The sequence below is a fragment of the Musa acuminata genome, chromosome BXJ2-4 (assembly GCF_036884655.1).
Source record: "Musa acuminata AAA Group cultivar baxijiao chromosome BXJ2-4, Cavendish_Baxijiao_AAA, whole genome shotgun sequence".
In the NCBI taxonomy this organism is placed as follows: domain Eukaryota; kingdom Viridiplantae; phylum Streptophyta; class Magnoliopsida; order Zingiberales; family Musaceae; genus Musa; species Musa acuminata.
Window position 1 is genome coordinate 8668863 of NC_088341.1, and position 20328 is coordinate 8689190.

Genomic DNA, 20328 nt, shown 5'->3' on the forward strand with positions numbered 1-20328 from the left:
ATTAGTTGATATGGTTAAGATCATTATGGGTAGGAAAGTCATTGTCGAGATTTTCTGAAAGCAAAAACTGTCAGAGAGATTTTTTGATACGATCTCTCGGATGCTAAATTAGTTCATGATGAATAATTAATTAATTGAGAAGATGAGAAGATTAGACAATAAAACAATGTAAGGACTGGTGGGAGAAAATCAATGTCGCTCACCTCATTTCTGAAGGTGGAGACTCAATTATGACCCCAAAACTCTTGGACCGCTTATGAACTAGGCATTCCATCTCGATCGATTTTGGACTATAAATACCTAGACTAGGTCATTGTTTGTATGACTCGATGTTTAAGCTTCTTTGCCTATCTTCGAATGCATTAGATATGGGACTTAGGTTCCCCCTCCACCCATTGACTATGACTTGTCTACAATAGTAAAGGATCTCATCTTTTTAGACATCGTTTAACTCATGATACTATCTTATAGTGTTCATCCAGAAATATTATCATGCTAATATCACCACAAACCATAAACTCTTCTCTTCCTACTTTCGATTGTATAAGGGATTAAAGTGGATGTTACTTGACTATTTTGGAGGGCTTCAAAATTAATGGGCCTATCTGGTTAGCTGGTGATGCATTATTGGGTCTCGTCTAATTATCTTACTAATTTGTCTCCTTGAGCTTCCACCTCAATGACAAAGGTCGAATCTCTTCTCTCTCTTCTCATGACATGACAGTGACAATGATAACTCATTTGCCCAAGTCTTTCTCGGAAAATCTACCATTAATCTTCAGGGATATCTTGATGGTACTTCGACCTTTCTATACATAAAGATTAGAATCGTATTGGACTAAGCAAGACATCATCAATAATTTTTTTAATACCCATCGCTAAAACAAATTGACTCATTGTAATAACTTATTTCATTCATGCATAAATGTTGGATCAAGCAACGTGTTGCGTGACACATATCTTCCATGTACGTGTGTGTCATGTTACCAAATACGTGACACACGTGTGGCTATACCCGTACGTGTCACGTTTTGAAATAGATGACCACATCCTTCTCCGATAGTAGCTTCTCCCTGTGGAGATGGTGGTCTTCGGATGTTTGGCAAATCCCAAAAATCAATGCCGCTCGCCCCATTTCTGAAGGTGGAGAAAGAAGGTAGGGGTGATCGGAGATGCCTTCTCTCCACCCGAGGAGAGGTGAAGACGACATCATCCTTCCTTCTTGGGTGGAGTGAAGGAAGCTTCGAACACATTGACTCTCACTATAACCCCCCCGCACAACTCCTCATATATTTGTTCTAACAATTTGATTACAAGAATAGTTGTTAATATGCAGATGTCTGCAGCAGCTTAAACTGATAGTTTTGAAGCTACCAAAAGCTTTCTTTTGATTCAGCTCTTTTTCTTTCTGTGGCTTTGCTTGCATGGTGGTGAAGACATCGGCCGGTCACCGTGGATGGGAGCCAACATCCAACCTGCAGCCAAACCACCATGGATGGAGTCGACATGCGACCTGCAGAGGCCTCGACGAAGGCAGCAGCAGCAGCCTTCTGCTTCAATGCACTGCTGACGACCGAGGATGATGGCGTTGTGCCAGAAATCTCTTGCTTGAGAGCCAAGAACTGATGTTTCTATAGGATTCTTAACATTCGATTAGCTTGTAGTTGTTTGTTATTTCTTGATGAACAACTGTGTGTATGTATTCATCTGAGTCAAGAACATTTGTTGCTTTGATGATTAGTTTCTTACATGTAGGAACTCACTAAACATTCTTAACAATAGATTAGCTTGTGGTTGTTTAACCCTCTCTACTTAGCCCTTTTCCTATTGATATTTGTCCAATTTTCTTTTATGTTTGTGATTCATTTATTATCTCTTTGTTTTGCAGAACTATTATTTGGATATCATAATCATACATGTTCAACATTTTTTAAAATAAATGTAACATCATTAATAATATAATATTTTTTTATGAAAGATATTATATTTATTTTTAAATAATATAATATTTTTAAAAGATATTTTATTATTAATTAATAATATAATATTTTTTTTAAATAAATGTAACAATCAAGGAATGAGTAAATAATAATTAATTTTGATTATTATGATTCGATGGGTCATTTATAATTGATTAAGTTAAAAAAAATTTATGCTTTTTTATAATTGATTTAATTAAAAATATTTTATGTAAAAAAATCTATTGTATTTTATATTAAATAGTGGATATTTAGCTCTATGCTCTGAAGATTTTTGTTCTAAGGAAGTGGGGACAATACGTGTGTAAAATTTGAATCCAAAGAATACGATGAACCCTCACAAGCTACTTAACGTGTGAAGTACCCCCAATCAATAGCAGCCTTCCCATCACAACCCACCGAGTAACCCGCTCCTCTCTCAAACGCTTATCCTGTTCTACACGACACCAGACCGATTCAATTGAAAATCCGAATTAGCGCCCAATGCAACGGCTGCATTCCCCGCTTTCGAACCAGAAAGAACCCTAATTTATCGCAAAGCTCTCTCCCCCTTCCTCATCTCTTCCACTTCGATCGAATTCTCCCCCTTCTGTTTCCGTGGGTTTCGATCCGGATGATGGGTTCTTCCTCGGGTGCACGCGATGGTACCGATTCTTTGGCGTCTAAGCCTCAGAGTCAATTACAACGGGGAGTTCGCGTGGTGGGAAAGATCCGACCTTTCGTCGATTCGGAGGCCGGTGGATCCTCCTGTCGTGCTCGGGTTTCCGTCACCAGATTCGTTGGAGACCATGCCTTGGTTGCTTTCGATGACCAGCAAACTTGGTTTGCCATTTTCCCTTTATTACGATAGATTTAGATATTCTTTTATCTTTCTCTAGTCTTTCGAATTTCTTTTAGTTCATTACTAGATAATGAGTGTGAAAGGCATGCCCCTTTTTTTCGGTTCTAGTACTGCTTTGAAGAATTGGATTTAGTAAAAAGGCAGGTGAAATTTTATGGTGTTTTGGATTAGGATCTGTTGTAATTGGTAAAAACACTTTTTTGCTGTTCCTATGATGTAGTCGGAAGGATTCCTACAAGTTGGATTGGTGCTATGAACAAGACGAAAACATTGACCAGATCTTCACTGCAGAGGTTAAGCCTCTCATAGAGGGGCTATTCCGTGGACATAATGGCTGCGTTATTGCTTATGGTGCTCCGGGAAGTGGCAAGTCTCAGCTGATTCAGGTAACTTTTTGAGAGGAATTATAGTTGTATATGTGTTTGGAGTAATCTTTTTATTGGTATTGTTGTTCCTAACATGTTCTCTTTATCCATTTATTGTGATTTAACGGAGGAGTATTTTGTCTAGGGCTCTGGACAGAACCCTGGTCTAGTGATGATTGCTTTAGGGGAAATATTAGCCTTTGCCAATGAAAACAGAGGCTCTGTCACTGTATCATGCTATGAAGTATCTCAAGATCATATATATGATCTCCTGGAGCCCAAGGATCAGGAGGTGCTTATCCTGGAAGATGCGGCCAAGAGAATTCAGCTTAAGGGCCTTTCGCAGGTAGCGCAAGGAACTTTGCAATTTTTCCAAATGCAGTGACCTTGCTTTTACTTTCTGATTTAGCTGAGTTACTTGTCTGGATATTTGTTTTCAGATCCCTGTAAACTCTATCTCTGATTTCAAGAAATTATCTTTTCATGGGTGTAACATGGGCAAGTCTTGGCTCAAGCTTCCTGATGATAGCACAGTCAGGAGCCACAGAGGCTTGATTGTATATTTGTCTTCTGTTGACGAGGAATCCAACAGTTCTTTAATTGGGAAGATAAACTTTGTTTGTTTGGCAGGTAGAGAAAAAGTACTACTGAATTCAACTCCTTTTTCTTCAGAGTCATCGTTATTTTAGTTTGCCTGATGTGGTTATCGTTTCCTTTCTCACATCACCACTGTTTTTGTCAGACTATGAGGAGATTAAGCAGAAGGGTAATGCGAGACCTCAACTAGCTGAGAGTACTAAGATTAACAAGTCATTGTATACACTTCTAAACGTCGTTTGTGCACTTAATGCTGGTGAGAATTTCATTCCCTACCGGGAAAGCAAATTGACCCGCTTGCTGCAAGACTTCTTGTGCAAAGCAAGCAGAGCTGTCCTGATTACATGCTTGGTGAGGCCATGATTTTAGTCTCCATTTATCCTTATCAATGTGGTTATTGTCTTTCTCATCTTCAAACTTATTGTTTTTGATTAAGCTTCTGTTTATATTATTTTTTCCTTAATCTGTTTTAGAGAAGCTAGTCTGATGATCAAATGCTATTCACTGTAGAATCCAACTATCTGTCAAGACACTCTCAGTGCGGTCAACTTGGCATCTAGGTCATGCCAAGTAGCCAATCGACATCGGTGTCACTCAGCCAAGGTCATTAAGAGTGGTTCAAAGTTCAACCAATCATGTTCCCCTTCTATTGTTGGAATACCCGTGAGAGCTGTCTCACAAAAGAAAAATGAGATCTCTCAATGTGCATCATCTGAAAAGAAAGGATATGGAACCCCATATGCCATAAGGAGGAGGTAGTACTTGTAAATTAATTATTTGTTCTCCTTAATCTCATTTTGTTTTAGCCTTGAATCAGCCCTGCATCAAGGGTGATAAAAATACTATTAATGGCAGGTCATTACAGCTAGGAAGTCTGGGAACCTGCTTTTCTGAGAAACAAAAAACTGGTTTCCCATCTGCAATAAGAAAGAAGTACGTGCTCTTACTAAAGTCGTTTCTTTGTAAGAAATCAGAAGTAACTTTCTGCCGAACCTTGTGCTCAGGAAAATGCCCATCGGATCAAGTCCTCCAAACAAAAGTGAAAGTCGGAAGGTATGGATGTTCAACATTGCCATATTACAAGCAAATTTAGCATTGGATACCACAATATACATTTGATTTATCCTAGCATGTCCTGGTTGATGTGTCTATGACTTTAAGTGGACCATGTTTTTTATAGTACCAATGACACCCATTAATTCCTACGCCATGAGTTCCTTGATACATACTCATATACTTCAAATAACACCCGTCTGAACCAAAACACGTTCGTGGAGCTAAAAGTTGGCCACCTCAGAGACAACACTCTACTTAAGTTATGAAATTATGAGTCTTTAAGTTTTTATTTTTAAAGTTGATTAATCTTTTAAGCTTATTCAGGCTAATTCCAGAGTAGACATTGTTGCAGCAGTTGATACATGCAGTCAGGTACTAGTTTTTTTGGAAATGATCCAATTATTCTCTAACTTTTTGTAGAAATCAGATGGTTGAATTGTTGTTTTATTAAAAGATAACCATAAGGCTTTGCAGGGTAACGTTGTATTGGATTATGTGGACGTAGATTGTCCTATGTTAGAAGAGGTAAATATTAGTTCCTTTTCTTTTATGACATGGTCAAGCATTTGTAAAAGACATACTGTTCTAGTATGACTCTTTACAAATCTCAGTGATGGCAAAAGATCCAGTCGGGACCTATGGTTTTATTATTGTTGTATACTGCTCTGGTATGATTAGACGATTTTTTTCCCACCCTTCTTTTCTGAAAGAGATTTTTTCAGGAAAGCTGTGAATCGGTTGGCCCAAATTGTGTAGAAAATATTATGCCAACAGGGGTCAGTTTCTCCGCTCAATGATAAATTTGACATGCTGTTCCGTTTATGTTAATGTGATAAATAACTTATCTTTTATTTTATTTTATTCTGGTTTCAAGGGTGATTGTTATACAGATGAAGACACTTTTGTCCAAGACACTGTTGTTGGACTCGGATGTGATGAAAAGATGACTGCTGATCCAATCGGTATGTTGCAGGTTGTTTTTAGTGTTTCAAATACTATTTCTCTGGTATCATATGCTTCTCATCAGACAGATTTTTCTATTTTGTGATTTGTAGATGGAACCAAGGATGAGATCCACAAAATTTTTGTCAATGAGGATCAATCATCTCCACCGTTGAGTGCAAGACTCAGAGAAATATCAAACTCATTGAAGCTTTTGAGCACTCAAACAACTGCTATTGGATCACCAAACACTGACATGACATCTACCAAACAAATAAATAAGGAAAAACTTGACCCCAAAACTCCTGAAGTTCCTTTTGCAGTGAGATTAGAGAATGAGCCAAACTTTGACTACATTGGCAGTCCGCAGGACATCTTTAAAACTCGCAGTACAGGACTGAAGGTCGTTCATAACTTTTGTGTGTTTAATGTTGGTTTTCTTATCTTGACTAACGGATGCATTCTCTCCTTTTGTCATATGCAGAAGTATCTAGCTCAGGAGTGTCTTACTTTCCTCAATAGTGCTAACAAGTAAGTAATTTATCTTACTTCATAGTCAGAAGAAAGTTTTTCAATGCTATAATCAGCTAAGCCATATTGAAAACTTTTACTTACATATGTATCTTTGGATTTTTAGGTTCTTAACATAGTTAAAAAGAAATGAGTCATTTAAGATAGCACTGTATTTAATTCTGTAAATATGAATGGTGTGGATAGCATAATGTTATCAGTAGACATTAGAATTTTTTCATTACATGAAGGCTGATAAGAAAAAATATTATTGTCATGTCTTTCTAAGATGTGTAAGTTAACACCTAAATATCATGCATTGTGAGAGTGGATAAATAAGTTGTTCTTGAATACTATGATTTACATTACATTTTCATGATGAGAAGTGTTTGTGTCACCGACAGCCAAAGCCTGCACCTTTTTATTAATTTATTAGTACAAATTGTTGCCAAGAGGGATTTGAATAGATATTTCCAAGAGTGAGCAAAATGATCAACTTCTGTGGTATCTTTACAAAAAAATGCAACTACTACTACATCATCAAGAAGTCCTTATTACAAATCATGTTACTAAAAATGCATATGGCTCTACAGTCTGCATTTAGCAGTAATCGAAAGCTGCACTCCTAATTGTGTTTTGCTATGACGTATAGGCAACTATATTTATCACAAGCAGTCATACGATCAATTTTATCCAGTGGTTGGCTTAATAATAACTTTTCATGAATATTCAATCATATATAACTTTTATTGTTTGGTGTGCTTATGTTTGATGTACTTGTCTTGATTTTGGCAATGCAGGGAGGAGCTTAAGGGATTAAAGGTCCAATTTATATCACATGACTAGTTCACTCTTTATCCCGTTTAGTTGTTTGCTAATTCCTTTCCTTTCCTTTCTGCAGGGAATTGGAGAGAAGAGAGCAACATATATTCTTCAGCTTCGTGAAGAATCTTCCGAACCCTTCAAGAATGTAAGCATCATAATTCAGATATCCTCTTAAAATTACTTGCAGTGACAACTCATGGAAATTTGTGAAATGTACAAAGCTGACCACACCATCGTATCTGTATAATTTACTAAAACTGAAATTTCTTTAAAATTCCAGATGGATGATCTTAAAGAGATAGGCTTGTCTAGAAAACAGGTAATATTTTGACGAGATATGGTTTAACTTGTTTTTTACTGGGATCCTGTTTGAAAGTGGTTGTATCTCCAAGGTGAAGGACTAATTTTGTTGGATAAAATGGCTATCATCTTACAATGTTTCTCTTTCTTTCAGATAAATGCAATGATGTCACAAGTCCTTGGAGATTTTTAGGCTGGCATTGCAATGGCGCTGTGACTTGTACATGTGAATCATGAATGTGGTATACCAAAAAAATCGATTGGACCGGACCCTTTGTTGAGTTGCTGATAGCTCCACAGATGTGTAACTAATGCTTACTCTTTTGGTTGCTTAACCAGAGGATTGTCACCTTTGTTGAGTTGTACTTGATATCATGCCTACACATGTAGGTTGTAAGCTACTTCGATTATTGTTTGGATAAAAAGCTTGTAATACAGTATGAGGGATATATTGCAACTCTTGTTATCATGGATGAAAGAATCAAAAGAACGTGTCATCACCCATCTAGATTTGTATTTCGAAAGCACTGAATTGTTTCCACTATTTATTAATTGGGGGGGGGGGGTAAGCCATGTCAACTTTGTTGACTATAGAGAATTCTTTCTTTTTTTCCTTCTCTATAAGCCATAATAATTTAATGTGATTGTTAAAACGGACTTAAGCTCTCCACTTCCAAATTCGTGTAAGGGTAAAGTGTCTAAAAGTCAAGGGTTAGAACAAAGACCCTATAAAACCTACATTAGGAGGGCATATCTGACAAAAGTTCTTTTGATGCTTAGGTCAATAAGAGATTCAAATAATTCGATAAAATATTTAATAAAAAAATCAATAAAAAAGAGTTTAGAATCCCTTCAGAATACACCTAAAAGTCTTTTATAATGTGCTGGGACCAACCATCAAGTGAAGGTCACGATAAATGTTAGGAAGGATTACTCCCGACCATCAATGAGCCATTAGGATAACAACTCACTCTTAGCTCAAAGTTGCCGACTTTGATATAAGTCAATCTTATTGGTGCCACGTTACCTATACACGTGTCATGTCCACATATCAGTAGTGATATGTGGTTGTGACTTCGGCTTGAGAGTGGACCATCCTCATATGAGGGATTAGATTTTGTGTAAACTGCAGCGAACACATCCGTGAACGGATTAGAAGTTGATATTTTTAGATAGATCCCGCAGAAGAAGATAACACATTAGAAGACATGGTTTATGAACTACTACTACTACTACTACAAACATATCCATCAGTGGAAGTCAAGTGATAACTTCAATATATTTCACACTGATGATTGATCTAATTGTGCATAGAGCTTCATATGATTGTATGTACAGTGAGATACAATCATTTGTTGTTGTTTTACCTTACTAAATTAAGCTTTGTACTGTAACTAGAGATCAATCTGCAAGCAAAAGATATAGGTAAAATGAATTATACAAGTTTCCCATGTAAATCCGTGATTAAATAGCAAAACAACAACAAATTTGTGTTTATTGCAGTTACTAACATCATAAATGAAGATAGAGAAACTCAACATAACTCCTTGTATCGATGGAGATATCCACAACCATAAAAGGGAATTAATGACCGAGAGGGCAGTGAAATTAAATAGACAAGTTCCTTAAAGCACTGTCTATATGCTGTGATGTCCGACTAAAAAAGAAAAAGAAAACTGGTACCTCATTCTGGGCTGTTTCCGGCACTCACCGTCTCTTGAACAGTTAAGTCAACAGGACTGCCTTCGGCATCAACTGTTTCTTGCGCAGGTAAACCGACGACACTTTCTACCTTCTTCTTCAGGCCAGTAAGATCCATTACACAAGCAATTTGCTCCCTTATCTCTCTCTCCAATTCCTCCACTTTTTCATCACTGGGACCACTGGCTATCTGCTTCTTCAACTCTTCTATTTTCCCCCTAACGCCAGCCATATCTATTGCCTTCTCTATTTCCTTATTTATCACCTCATCTGCCTTTGCTAATTTCTCACCTAACCCAGGTGGAGATGTTGGTCCTATCTTCTTAACCGATCCCACCACTTCAAGATTCACAGATTTTAGCATTTCCGCTAACTCTTCCTTGGCACTTTCCACCTCCTTGATCTGATCATCATCTAATTGTTCCCCCTTTGCCACCTTATCACGCGCCCTTCTCAGTACCTCCATCTTGCCTTTGACCTTCTCTTTGAGTTTCTCATCGAGTTTTTCATTAATCTGTTCCTTCAGCTTCACTCCTTTAGCTTTCAGGTCCTGCAGCCTGTTAATCTTAAAAAGCAGTACAAGTTTCTTCTTTAGGCCCATGTAAGATCCACGACGAGATAGATTGTGCTTAAATTTGTTCACCAATCTATCTGCTTTTTCCTGCAAGGTTGGACTAAGTGTTCCATCAGGCGTGCTCGGAGATTTGGATAACTCCATCTTAAGAGCTTTGACCCTTTTTTGTAATCCCATTGAAATGAAGGCCTTTGTCATTTCCTTGTCAATTTCTTTCCTAAGTTTTTCTATTTTGTCAGAGATGGTTGGCATAGGATATTTGCCTTTAGCTTCCACTACTGATTTCTTTAGGTTTTCGATTTCCATCACTATGTCAGCTTTGACTTTGGAAAGGTTGACTTCCTTCTTTTTCATGTTAAAATTCTTAGTTGGTGGAAGAGGTTTGCCTTCTAGATATCCCCCTATTTGCCTGAACTTCATATGGCGATGACTAAGTAGAGTTTCTTTGTCCATTGCAGCAAGCTCCTGAGTTAGATAACTTAGTTTTTCATTATCTTTACAAGAAATCAAACAAAAAAAGAACCATTTACAAATATTTCTAACAAAGCAGAAATAATGCAATAATATTTGGGTTATTCTTGAGGATGCTACCTTACAGAATATTAAAGTATTTTCTCTTCAATTAAAAATATTTCTGCTGTAATAATTTGGACATCTAGCAGATTCTAATTAGAATGGATATGAACCATTAATATTTATTAAAACATGGAATGTTTATTCAGCTAACAGAACTAAAGAGATGAAGATAAGTTTTCTTCTTCAGCAAAGATCATCATAGACTTCACCTCGAATGAGAGGGCATGTTTAATGATTCATGATACAAGATCTGCAATTATATACACTGAATTGAAAAACACTGCAATCTGTAAGAAGAAGCCATTTTTGTGTCAAGGATTTAAAATGAATCCAGCTCTGTACAGAAAAGTTTCTGACCAAGGAGAGAAGGTGAATTTAAGTGCAATTCTTTATAATATCTTTCAGTAATTAAAGCACCTTTTTTGTAATCTTAGGACACGCAAATTGACATTTAAATCTGTTAAGGAAAACCAAGTTACAGACACATGTTTTTTAAGTTAATGTATCAACACAAGCAACCAACTGATGATCTTATATTGAGAAAAGTTTCCTGGGAATGAAGGGTTGAAAGATTAAACAGTATTATGTCCGAAATGTTTCTGATTACAATGACCCTTCAAATAATATTAACAAATGCAGTAATTAAAAGAGATGTTTCTTTCAGAATTGAAAAAGGATGAGACCCACAAGTTGTAGAGATAGTACTTCTAACATACTATTTAGCTTTTTTAATTCTATGTTAAAAATAAACAAAATTGCAAAACAAAATGTACCTGCATGGCCTTCACGAGTTTAACCTTTATCTGCTGGGATGTCCATGTTGGATCAGTATGCGCACCACCAAGAGGTTCCTGAGTGATATATGGTATAACATGAACATAAAAAGCTTCCTTTTCAAATATAACTTGAAAACTAGCAGAATTTTCTGCTAGCATTTTCTAGAGATCAACACTAAATAATGAAAAAGACAAACTAAAGTGTACCCACCACAGGTCTGGTTTACTTCCCCAGAATATTCATGCAAAGCAAGTACAAATACAGGACACCCTACTCTAATTGGAATATTTTGCAAATACAGAAACAATTTTATATATTCCGATCAGTGATATATAGTCTCTTCATCTAAAAGTACACCAACCTATATAACATGCGGAAATAAATTATTATGGGTTAATTCTTGAAGGTTCCTCAAACCCAAAAATATACTGTCATTCTTTTACCTAAAAGCTTGTTTATGCTCCCAATGTCATATATCTCATCTTTAATTCAGACAAATTTTCATATTTCAATCCTATAAGAAACTAATAAAGTACCCAAGGATAAAGGAAAGTGGAAGACAATCGATAACTTTGAGATAATACGACGGAGCCTCTATGATGCCAACAACTATAGGAGTTCATCATATTCGCAACCTTCATATCACAAAGGATGGCTAATAGATGTACGATGACAGTTAGTCTTTTTTTTGTCCAGAGTCAATTGGTTCTTACACCACAGAATAACAATTTAGTGCTGATACCCACAGTTCCGGTGCACTCAAATCTCAATCTCTGCAACCCCCTGTCACTCTTGCCTTAGGAGGGTCCTAGGACACGTTAATAATGATGAGACAAAGAATGATACCACATTAATGTATCAATGGCACACTGTTTGGGTTCCAACATCGGGTCCAATAAGCCTACAATATTGACAAACAACTCCAAAAGATATATTAATTCAATGATAGATATATATAATGTTATTCAATTCAGCGATGGAAGTGTATATATTAATTCAATTCCATGAACCATTGGACCACCAACCATGGAGTCTAGTCATTCAATTTGGTGATAGAAGTGTATATATTAATGTTATCTCGATAATTTATTTTGTTAAAATCGTAGAGTTACGAACCTGATCCAACATCTCTACTCTTGGTGGGCCACTTCAATCAATGGAAGCAACTTCGACGAAGGACCATTTGACAAAAATCTTCCTATAGCTTAGATAATTTTTTTTATTTTTGATCATTATAGTCTAGAATTTCTATTTATTTATAGCTTAGATATAGTTGATTCTTATTTAATTTAGTTTATGTACCAAGAAAAAAGAGAAAAAACTCTAAAATAGGGGGGGGGGGGGGGGGGGGGGGGGTTTGGGTTGTTTCCATTTTCGACTGATTTTTCATTGTTTTATGAATTCCAATACATACAATGTACCAAGTGTCAGTGCATCAGTACCAACTGGCACATACCGATCCATGGTATGCACGATCGATACCAGATGGCAATAGTTGCTAATATTTTTAAGAGAATACATCTTTCCTTTCCATCAAAAATTCCAATTTCATAAAATATTGTTGTCTTGTCACCTCAAAGAAAAAGTAGAAATTGATGGGGAATCTTTGTGCATTTGTAACCAATTATTTTATTCACTGTTGCATAAAATCTGATTTTTTTCACTGTTGCCAAATTAAGGTGATACTTAATAGATCATACACTACAGTCAGTCAGCAACACTAATGTCATATCTATAATGACTTTTGTGTTAAACTTCCAATCCTGCTTCTAAACTATAATCTTCAGCTGCATCTGCATCTGCAGAGCTGGAGGCCAGTTAGCAACTTCAATAGAAGGCCTTAGAGATACCATTACCTTTAACAATCTTAGCCATTCCAAAGACCTTACTTAATCAGATCATCTTCATAAATTTTGCAGCTTCCTAAACCATATACAAGTTCATCAGTTCTTCAGACGTGGGTTACCCACTATGGAGGCCTTTAAGGATCTGGACATGCTATGTCACTTGCCCAACCTTCCTAAGCAGACCACTTTTACATGTTTTGTAGCTCAATCGACCCATTAGTAAATTCACAAACTTTTGTAATATTACAATCGTGTAACATACTGATATCAATCTGATATTTGCATCAAATTAGAATGAAAAAGGATAAGAACTTACTGGAATGATCCCATCTGCAATTTTTAATTTACAAAGTTCGGTGGATGTGATCTTCAGTTGCTCAGCTGCCTGTTAATGTTACTGTAAATACTTCAAAATATAAAAGTACTTAAGCTCATAGAGGGCATATATACGGGACAAGATATATACCTCAGGAGCTTCTTGAGAAGACTTCCACAAAATTGCAGCACATGCTTCTGGACTGCACAGAACATGATAGATTGTTTATGGTACATAGTACATACAATAAAGAATATGGAAAGAAACATGTCATGGCGTGTAATGTGTTAATTCATAATGGTAGCTTTTTTAGGTTTGAAAAGAAAAGGAGTCAAAAGTAGCATAGAGTAATCTAAAAGTTTTCCTCTCCTTCATCACCACAGCTGCAAGTCCAACAGATTTCTTATAAGTATGTGTGTGAGCAATAAAATAGGTTTTCATTTCTCCAAAAAAGAAAATGTAAGGGATTAGATTGAAGGGGATATCAGAGCCAAATGGCTGGGGGAAAAGTCCATCTAACTGGGTCCGAATAATTGGAATATAAGACTTTTAGATGAACAATTGAACCAACTCAAACATATGTATATTGAATATTTTATGACCAATTAAAACATGCAACATCCTTAATGTCTCAGTAAAACTGATGGAATTTGTTTAGGCTTTATGGTCAGACATGACTTCACAGAAATGAATTGGTATTTGGCCTGGTGGACCTCTCAAAATCCAATGCAATTTATTGTTCGATGTAGATTCTTGAATTGAATTATACAGCCAAAGTACAAAATCACGAATTTATTCAGCACTCGAATGTTTTCTGTCTGGTGAACATCAAATATAATCAACTTAAAAATATGAATTTTCTTCACAGAGTGTACGGGGATGCAAACTCACCTGGCAACATAGAAGACTGAATTTTCCAACATATACATTTTGTTTGCACAGCCAATAGCAAGAGCTCCACCAGATCCACCTTCACCAATAACAATAGTGACAATTGGAACCTTCAGGTCAAACATAGTCCTTAAGTTAACGGCTATTGCCTCCCCCTGCATTAATCAGATCCACACGCACAATGATACATTTCTTTCAAATGACACAAATTTGATAAGGCAACAGTTCCAAATAGAAGGGGATGAGGCTAAACTACCTGGCCAAGTTCTTCAGATTTAAGATCAGCAAATGCCCCAGGTGTGTCAATAAATGTGATGATGGGAAATCCATGGTGGTCTGCATACCTCATTATACGCAAGGCCTTACGGTAACTACACATAGTCAGTCACATGCATGGTAGTGAGGTAAAGGATTTGCATGTGAAAGTAGATCACATAAAAATCTTACAAAGACTAAGAAGAACATTGGAGAAAACACTAAATAATTAGAAGCTCTACATGCATAATTAGCAGGCGGAAGTAACCTCACAAAATTTGTGAAAGCAATGAGCTGACAAACTACACTAGTATGCATTTCATAATTGAATTACTAACCAGAAGTACATATTCCAAAATAATTTTGAAAATAACATTCATATCACAAAAAGTGTCAGCCACTCATTCGAAAAACAGAAAAATTAGAAATGGATTTGTCAATTCAATACCCGTGTGGAGTAGGCATTGCAAAATTGCGGTGTATATTTTCTTTAGTGTTCCTGCCTTTCTGATGACCAACAAATGCATAGGTTTTCCCATCTATGGTTCCAAGACCTGTTACAATGGCAGGGTCATCATAACCTGCACGGTCTCCATGAAGCTCGACCCACTGTGAAACAACCACAAGGAAGATGTGAGCTTGAAAATTTATGCAGAAAAGAAAAGCAGAGAATTATGAAGAAAGCGTGTGATGTGGGTATATACCTTGTCAGTAATGTTCAACACATGGTCAAGAAATGTTGGCCTGTTGGGATGCCGAGCAATACTCAATCTTTGAATAGGAGTCAAATGTGTGTACAAGTCTTTCAGGGCCTGGGATGATTCAGCAGAATCAGGAAAGGAGATCTCACAGGGATTATTATCAGAAACAGAACAAAATTCAGCAGACACAAGTAGTACTAGGGTTCATGAGATAAGTAGCTACAAAGACCATAATGAAAGATCTAACTACATCTCTAAATGGTTGACCAAAACTTCCTTTTCCATATGGAATTACAGATAAATCAAATGGAAAACCACGCTATATGCACTCCTAAATGTATGTTAAGTCTTCTGAAATGCTGCCTTGCAAGAAAACTACCTATAGGCCCCATATTAAATACTATTCAGCACATCCTTCAATGAGGCGGAGTGGGTGGTTCAGAGCATATGATTTAATGAGGCCATTCATCAACGAAGTTGACCAAAAATTGCATAAAAGATGGAGGTGACTATCTAGGCATGTTTGGAACTTGAATCTTATGCTAACTGGATTGCTCTAAACATAACATTTCAAATGAGTATACACCGCCTAGTATTAGAACCAGGAAACACTCACAGAATGAGACTGAAGGAAAATTTCTAATAGCAGAACCACTGAGAGACAAAAGGCATGAAAATAAAAATCTAAATTTGTCAAGGCTCGGTAAAGCTAACATAATTATGGCATCGTTCACAGTGGTAAGAAAAATGTGACTCTGGGCTCATATTGCCAAAGCAATCACATGAACTTGATGCATTGCCTGAAGAAAATTATTCTGCTAATGATATCCCATGCTATCTGTTAGTGCCTATAGGAATTGGCTAACAAAGCAATACACAGAAAGTATGTTATCAAAATGATACTAAAACTGGAAATATTAATAGCAGGTGACTCTAGCAGAGGAAACATTTCCAGTCCTCACCCTTAAAATTGCGCATACATGACATTATTTAGTAACTGTTCTTTTATGTTTGAAAATCACAAACTCTTTGAAGAAATTATAAAGTAAAACCCGTCCAAATTATGAGCATTGTTTTCAGAAAAATATGTAAAAGAAATATTCTTTCATTTTGATGAAATTTGGCCCCTTTTTTTGCCCCTCATATTTTCTGTAACCAAGAAAATATGCACTTCTACTGAAAAGCTTACTGCCCATATCTAGAAATTAAAGAATTATATCACCTTGCTCATTCACATTTTGATCAAAATGTAAGTCACAATGCAAGACATACCCAGTATAATAAAAGATTGAATAATCATAATGCAACTACAGAAAACAAAATAAAATTTAGTAATTTCCATCTCCATGTAGGAGATTTTAACAATTTGTACTGTTTCAAGGGACCTGTGATTTCCAGAAACTCCTTTTTACAAGGTGCTGAGACAACTCAAAATTTGAATATAAAATGGACTCAGGAATAATTTCCTACATCAAAACCATATGTGGGAATCCTAGAAGGAAGTGCAATTTATCTGATAGATTATAAAACTACTTACGACATAAGACTTTGAAATACAAACAATCACCACTGCAGCTCCCATGTATATTCTATTCTTTCTTTTCATGCTGTTCAATGCTCAACGAGACTACCAGCTACATAAATAAAGCCTAAAAAGCAGTGAACAATTAAAAATTATATCTTAACAAATTGAACATGTATTAGTGACAGATATATTGTAACGATTCAAGCAATTCCAGTTTCCCAATTTTCTTGAGGTATCCACTACATATCAACAAAATTCACGGTGAACTTTCTGCTGTGATCAAGTTTTCAACATCCAATTGAGAAGATGGGCCGCACAAATGTGGACTTATGCCATCTGCAAATGGGGCAACTTTTCCTTCTTTTATTTATCCATTATCATGCAAGTAAAGGCACTACAAGTACAACACCTGCTGGTATTTGCTTTCCAGTAGATTAATTTGATCAGTGAAGTCCAGACCAGTCTCATCAGCCATTTTACGCACCTGCAAAAAATTACACTCAGAGATCATTAAAGAAATCTGATGAAAACCCCCATATCATCAGTAAAGCATTCAAGACAGTGGATAACATGATGGAAGGAAAAGAGACAAACTCCAACAGGCTCCCTAGTTCTTGAAGTAAACACTATAATCACCCATGAAACAAGAGACACAATAGAAAACAATGAATGTTGAAGTGCAAGCAAATCCATAATACCGTGTGTGATCCATGCGCGAAAGTGAAACATTTGGTTTACAAATGCCTTATCTTCACTGGTCATTTATTTGTAATAAATGTTGGGCCAATCCTAACTAGTTTTATTGTGTACACACTTCTTGGTTGCTGTAGGGAAATCATGTTAATAACACAAACTCCAACTTTTCATTATATTCTCTCACTGCTGAAACATGAATCATATATAAAATTATACATAATCTTATAGAATTGGAAAATTAAAAATAGTGCACTTTATTACACAAATAACACAAAGTCCAACTTTTCATTATATTCTCTCACTGCTGAAACACGAATCATATATAAAATCATGATATGCAACTTCGAATGGTACCGCCCGGTATGGGTGGTACATACCGGTCCGACGACATACTGGTATGCGGACCGCCCGCTACCGGACGAAACGCGCTACAGTAATAGGAAGAAATATTTAAAACCGCTCGGTACTCCTTGGTGTACCGCTCGATACATGGTACCGTACCATACCGAGCCAACCTCGAAACACTGGTACGGTACGGTATTGCATACCTTGTATAAAATTATACATAATCTTAAAGAATTGGAAAAATAAAAATAATGCACTCTATTACACAAATATCTCAAACAAGAAAATTATTGGCTTCATGAAGATCTCATGATTCATGATACAGTACCACTCACGTTTTAATCTTTATATTCATGAGACTTGCATAGTAGAACCTTTCATAGACATCATTGTTCTAGACAATTAATAGTCATATTACATGTCAGATAAATATATAGATATGCCAAGTAGAATGAGCCATGCATAATTATCAGCATATAAGATAGGACAAGTCTAACATTTCATAATATCATGTGCCAACTTCAATAGGTGAGAATAAAGTTGTTTGACTAAATAGCAGTCATCACTAAACATCAAAGCCCCATTCCATAAGCACAGAGTGGAAGTCCACAACACAAGTAGCAGCTAAAAGACTAAAATAATATAAATGCATAACCTGTTGAAAAACTAATCGACTAAATATCAAATGTTATAAATACAAAACCTGATGCAAAACTTACATCAATAATCTTCTTTTGTAGTTCAACCAATGGCTTCTCAAATTCAAGAGTAACCGGCTTTGGTTTTTCCACGAGAGGCTTGAATCGAGACAAATAGCTCAAGTGGCCACTTTTTAAATTTGGATCGATATCTTCTGGCCAGGGATATTCATTCTTTTGTCCTTTTTTAATTCTTGCAACAACACAGAACCTATGCCCATTTCTACGTGTAGATTGTCCAAAATGCTTCAGCCAAACTCTGCTAACTCCACTGGACAAGACCCTCCGTTGTTCAGCACCAAGGAGACCATTCCATGTATAAATATGTGATCCAGATACATAACTGCTACTCTCCCCACATACATTGGCTGCTGGTGAGAGCAAGAGAGAGTTCATCTCAAAATCTTATTTCTCTGCGAGAAATGCAACTCCTTTGATATTTTTATGTTGAAAACAAACCAAATCCCAAGTGCTTCACTCCTGCATCACAAAAGATTAAATAAATGAGCAGCTAAACTCATAATGCAAGTGCTTGCAAGAAATCATCATGATAGCTCCAAGACCAGATGAAGCCCCTTAGCACACTCGACAACCCTCGACTAGTGGAGTGACCATAGAGTAACGCAACCAAAGTTTTCAATGTGTAATCAATCACAAGCACTTACTAGACCTTAAGTAAAAGAAGTTTCTAACACAAAGACATAAACATCAAGAAGGTCATACATCCGATTTACTTTCTGATGAAATTATATCTTCTTTTTTTTTGTAATAAAAAGAAGAGATGATCTAGGTAGTTGAGTATCCATGACCTAATCTTGAAAGTAAGCTAACTTATGTATAATCAAATTATAAATTAAGAAACTCGAATTAGTAACAAAGGCTACAGACATAGACATTTCAAAAATGGGGGCATTTACGATCTCTATCTGCTTAACAACCCTAAACTCCGCCGGATCTAACTTACGCCGCTATTTTCAGATGCCATCACGCTCCTAGACCTCGAACGAGGACCAGAAAACAAAGTAACCGTACAATTCGATAACAAGCGACGACAACATTCGACCCCAAAACCTTAAAAAGTGAAAATATCTCAAACATACAGCTTAACCTTTCAATCCCTTTCAAAGATATCTTGAAACCAATGAATCGTGACACAATGAGCATAAAACCCTAAAGCGAACGTCAAAACTATGTTACCAGGAGCACCGCGATCCAGCTTCTGATGCTCGATCCGGGAAAAGAAGAGATGGGGGTCGGGGATCTCGGGGTTAGAGTGGCTTGCGGGTGCTAAGAAGCAGGGATCCCGGCGGCTTCTACAGAGCTCAAACTGAGTAGACGAAGAGAGATGGAGGAAATAAATAAGGGGTTAGGGGTAAGCCATTTGGTTGCAGATGATGCTGATGGCGGAAGGAGTCGGGCGATAACTCCGAAGCCAGCGATTCCCATCCACCTTGCTCCGAAATGTTGGGCTCTCCGTCTCTAAGCTCGAGATTCGTGCCTTTCCCATCGGACGGTCGAAACTCCTTCTCCCGGTTGGCGCTTAACATGGTAACTTTGGCATTCATCTCACTCTACCCACTTGCCCACCTGGGCTGCAAATGGAGAAGTTTCGGGGCCCACTATCCGCCGCCTCGGAGTAATGGAACGGGTATCCGTCTCTGATGCTATAAAACGGACGCTGGAGTCTTAATGCACATGATCCGTCGCACCATCCTTATGTTCTCGCGTATTCCTTACCAACCTACCCATGTGGGACCCAATTGTGCCAATCAATTGCAAGGCTGGTATCGGGAGATAGAATGGCCGATAGACAAATGGGTCCGGATGTGTTCTTGACGCACATGGCTTTAATGTACCATTGGTAGCTCAACGATAGCACAAAGCGAAACGGAAATGGACGGCGTTAATGGCGTTAATAATAAAGTATAAACCACAATTTTCTATTTGACAAAAAAGTAAAAAAACACAGCTTCATCAATAGGAAATCAATAATAAACGTACGTATCAACTA

General features: G+C 36.9%; 2 protein-coding genes across 2 annotated transcripts; one reads left to right on the forward strand and one right to left on the reverse strand.

Moving 5' to 3' along the window:
- Positions 1–2486: 2486 nt before the first annotated feature.
- LOC103981211 (kinesin-like protein KIN-10C) lies at positions 2487–7753 on the forward strand. The gene is made up of 18 exons (XM_018824547.2): positions 2487–2801; positions 3041–3206; positions 3331–3531; positions 3626–3815; positions 3928–4133; positions 4293–4537; positions 4638–4715; positions 4787–4835; positions 5163–5210; positions 5313–5363; positions 5561–5614; positions 5713–5800; positions 5894–6183; positions 6265–6311; positions 7091–7112; positions 7192–7260; positions 7396–7434; positions 7570–7753. Exons 1-18 carry the CDS (start codon positions 2593–2595, stop codon positions 7606–7608), a joined length of 2091 nt encoding a protein of 696 aa, XP_018680092.2. The 5' UTR covers positions 2487–2592; the 3' UTR covers positions 7609–7753.
- A 1088-nt stretch (positions 7754–8841) lies between these two features.
- LOC103981213 (acetyl-coenzyme A carboxylase carboxyl transferase subunit alpha, chloroplastic) lies at positions 8842–19761 on the reverse strand. Its single transcript, XM_009397858.3, has 11 exons — positions 19515–19761; positions 18339–18797; positions 16988–17062; positions 15057–15164; positions 14801–14961; positions 14354–14468; positions 14098–14252; positions 13357–13408; positions 13207–13275; positions 11040–11117; positions 8842–10155 (listed from the first exon to the last, which is right to left on the reverse strand). Exons 2-11 carry the CDS (start codon positions 18711–18713, stop codon positions 9100–9102), a joined length of 2244 nt encoding a protein of 747 aa, XP_009396133.2. The 5' UTR covers positions 18714–18797; positions 19515–19761; the 3' UTR covers positions 8842–9099.
- Positions 19762–20328: the final 567 nt, after the last annotated feature.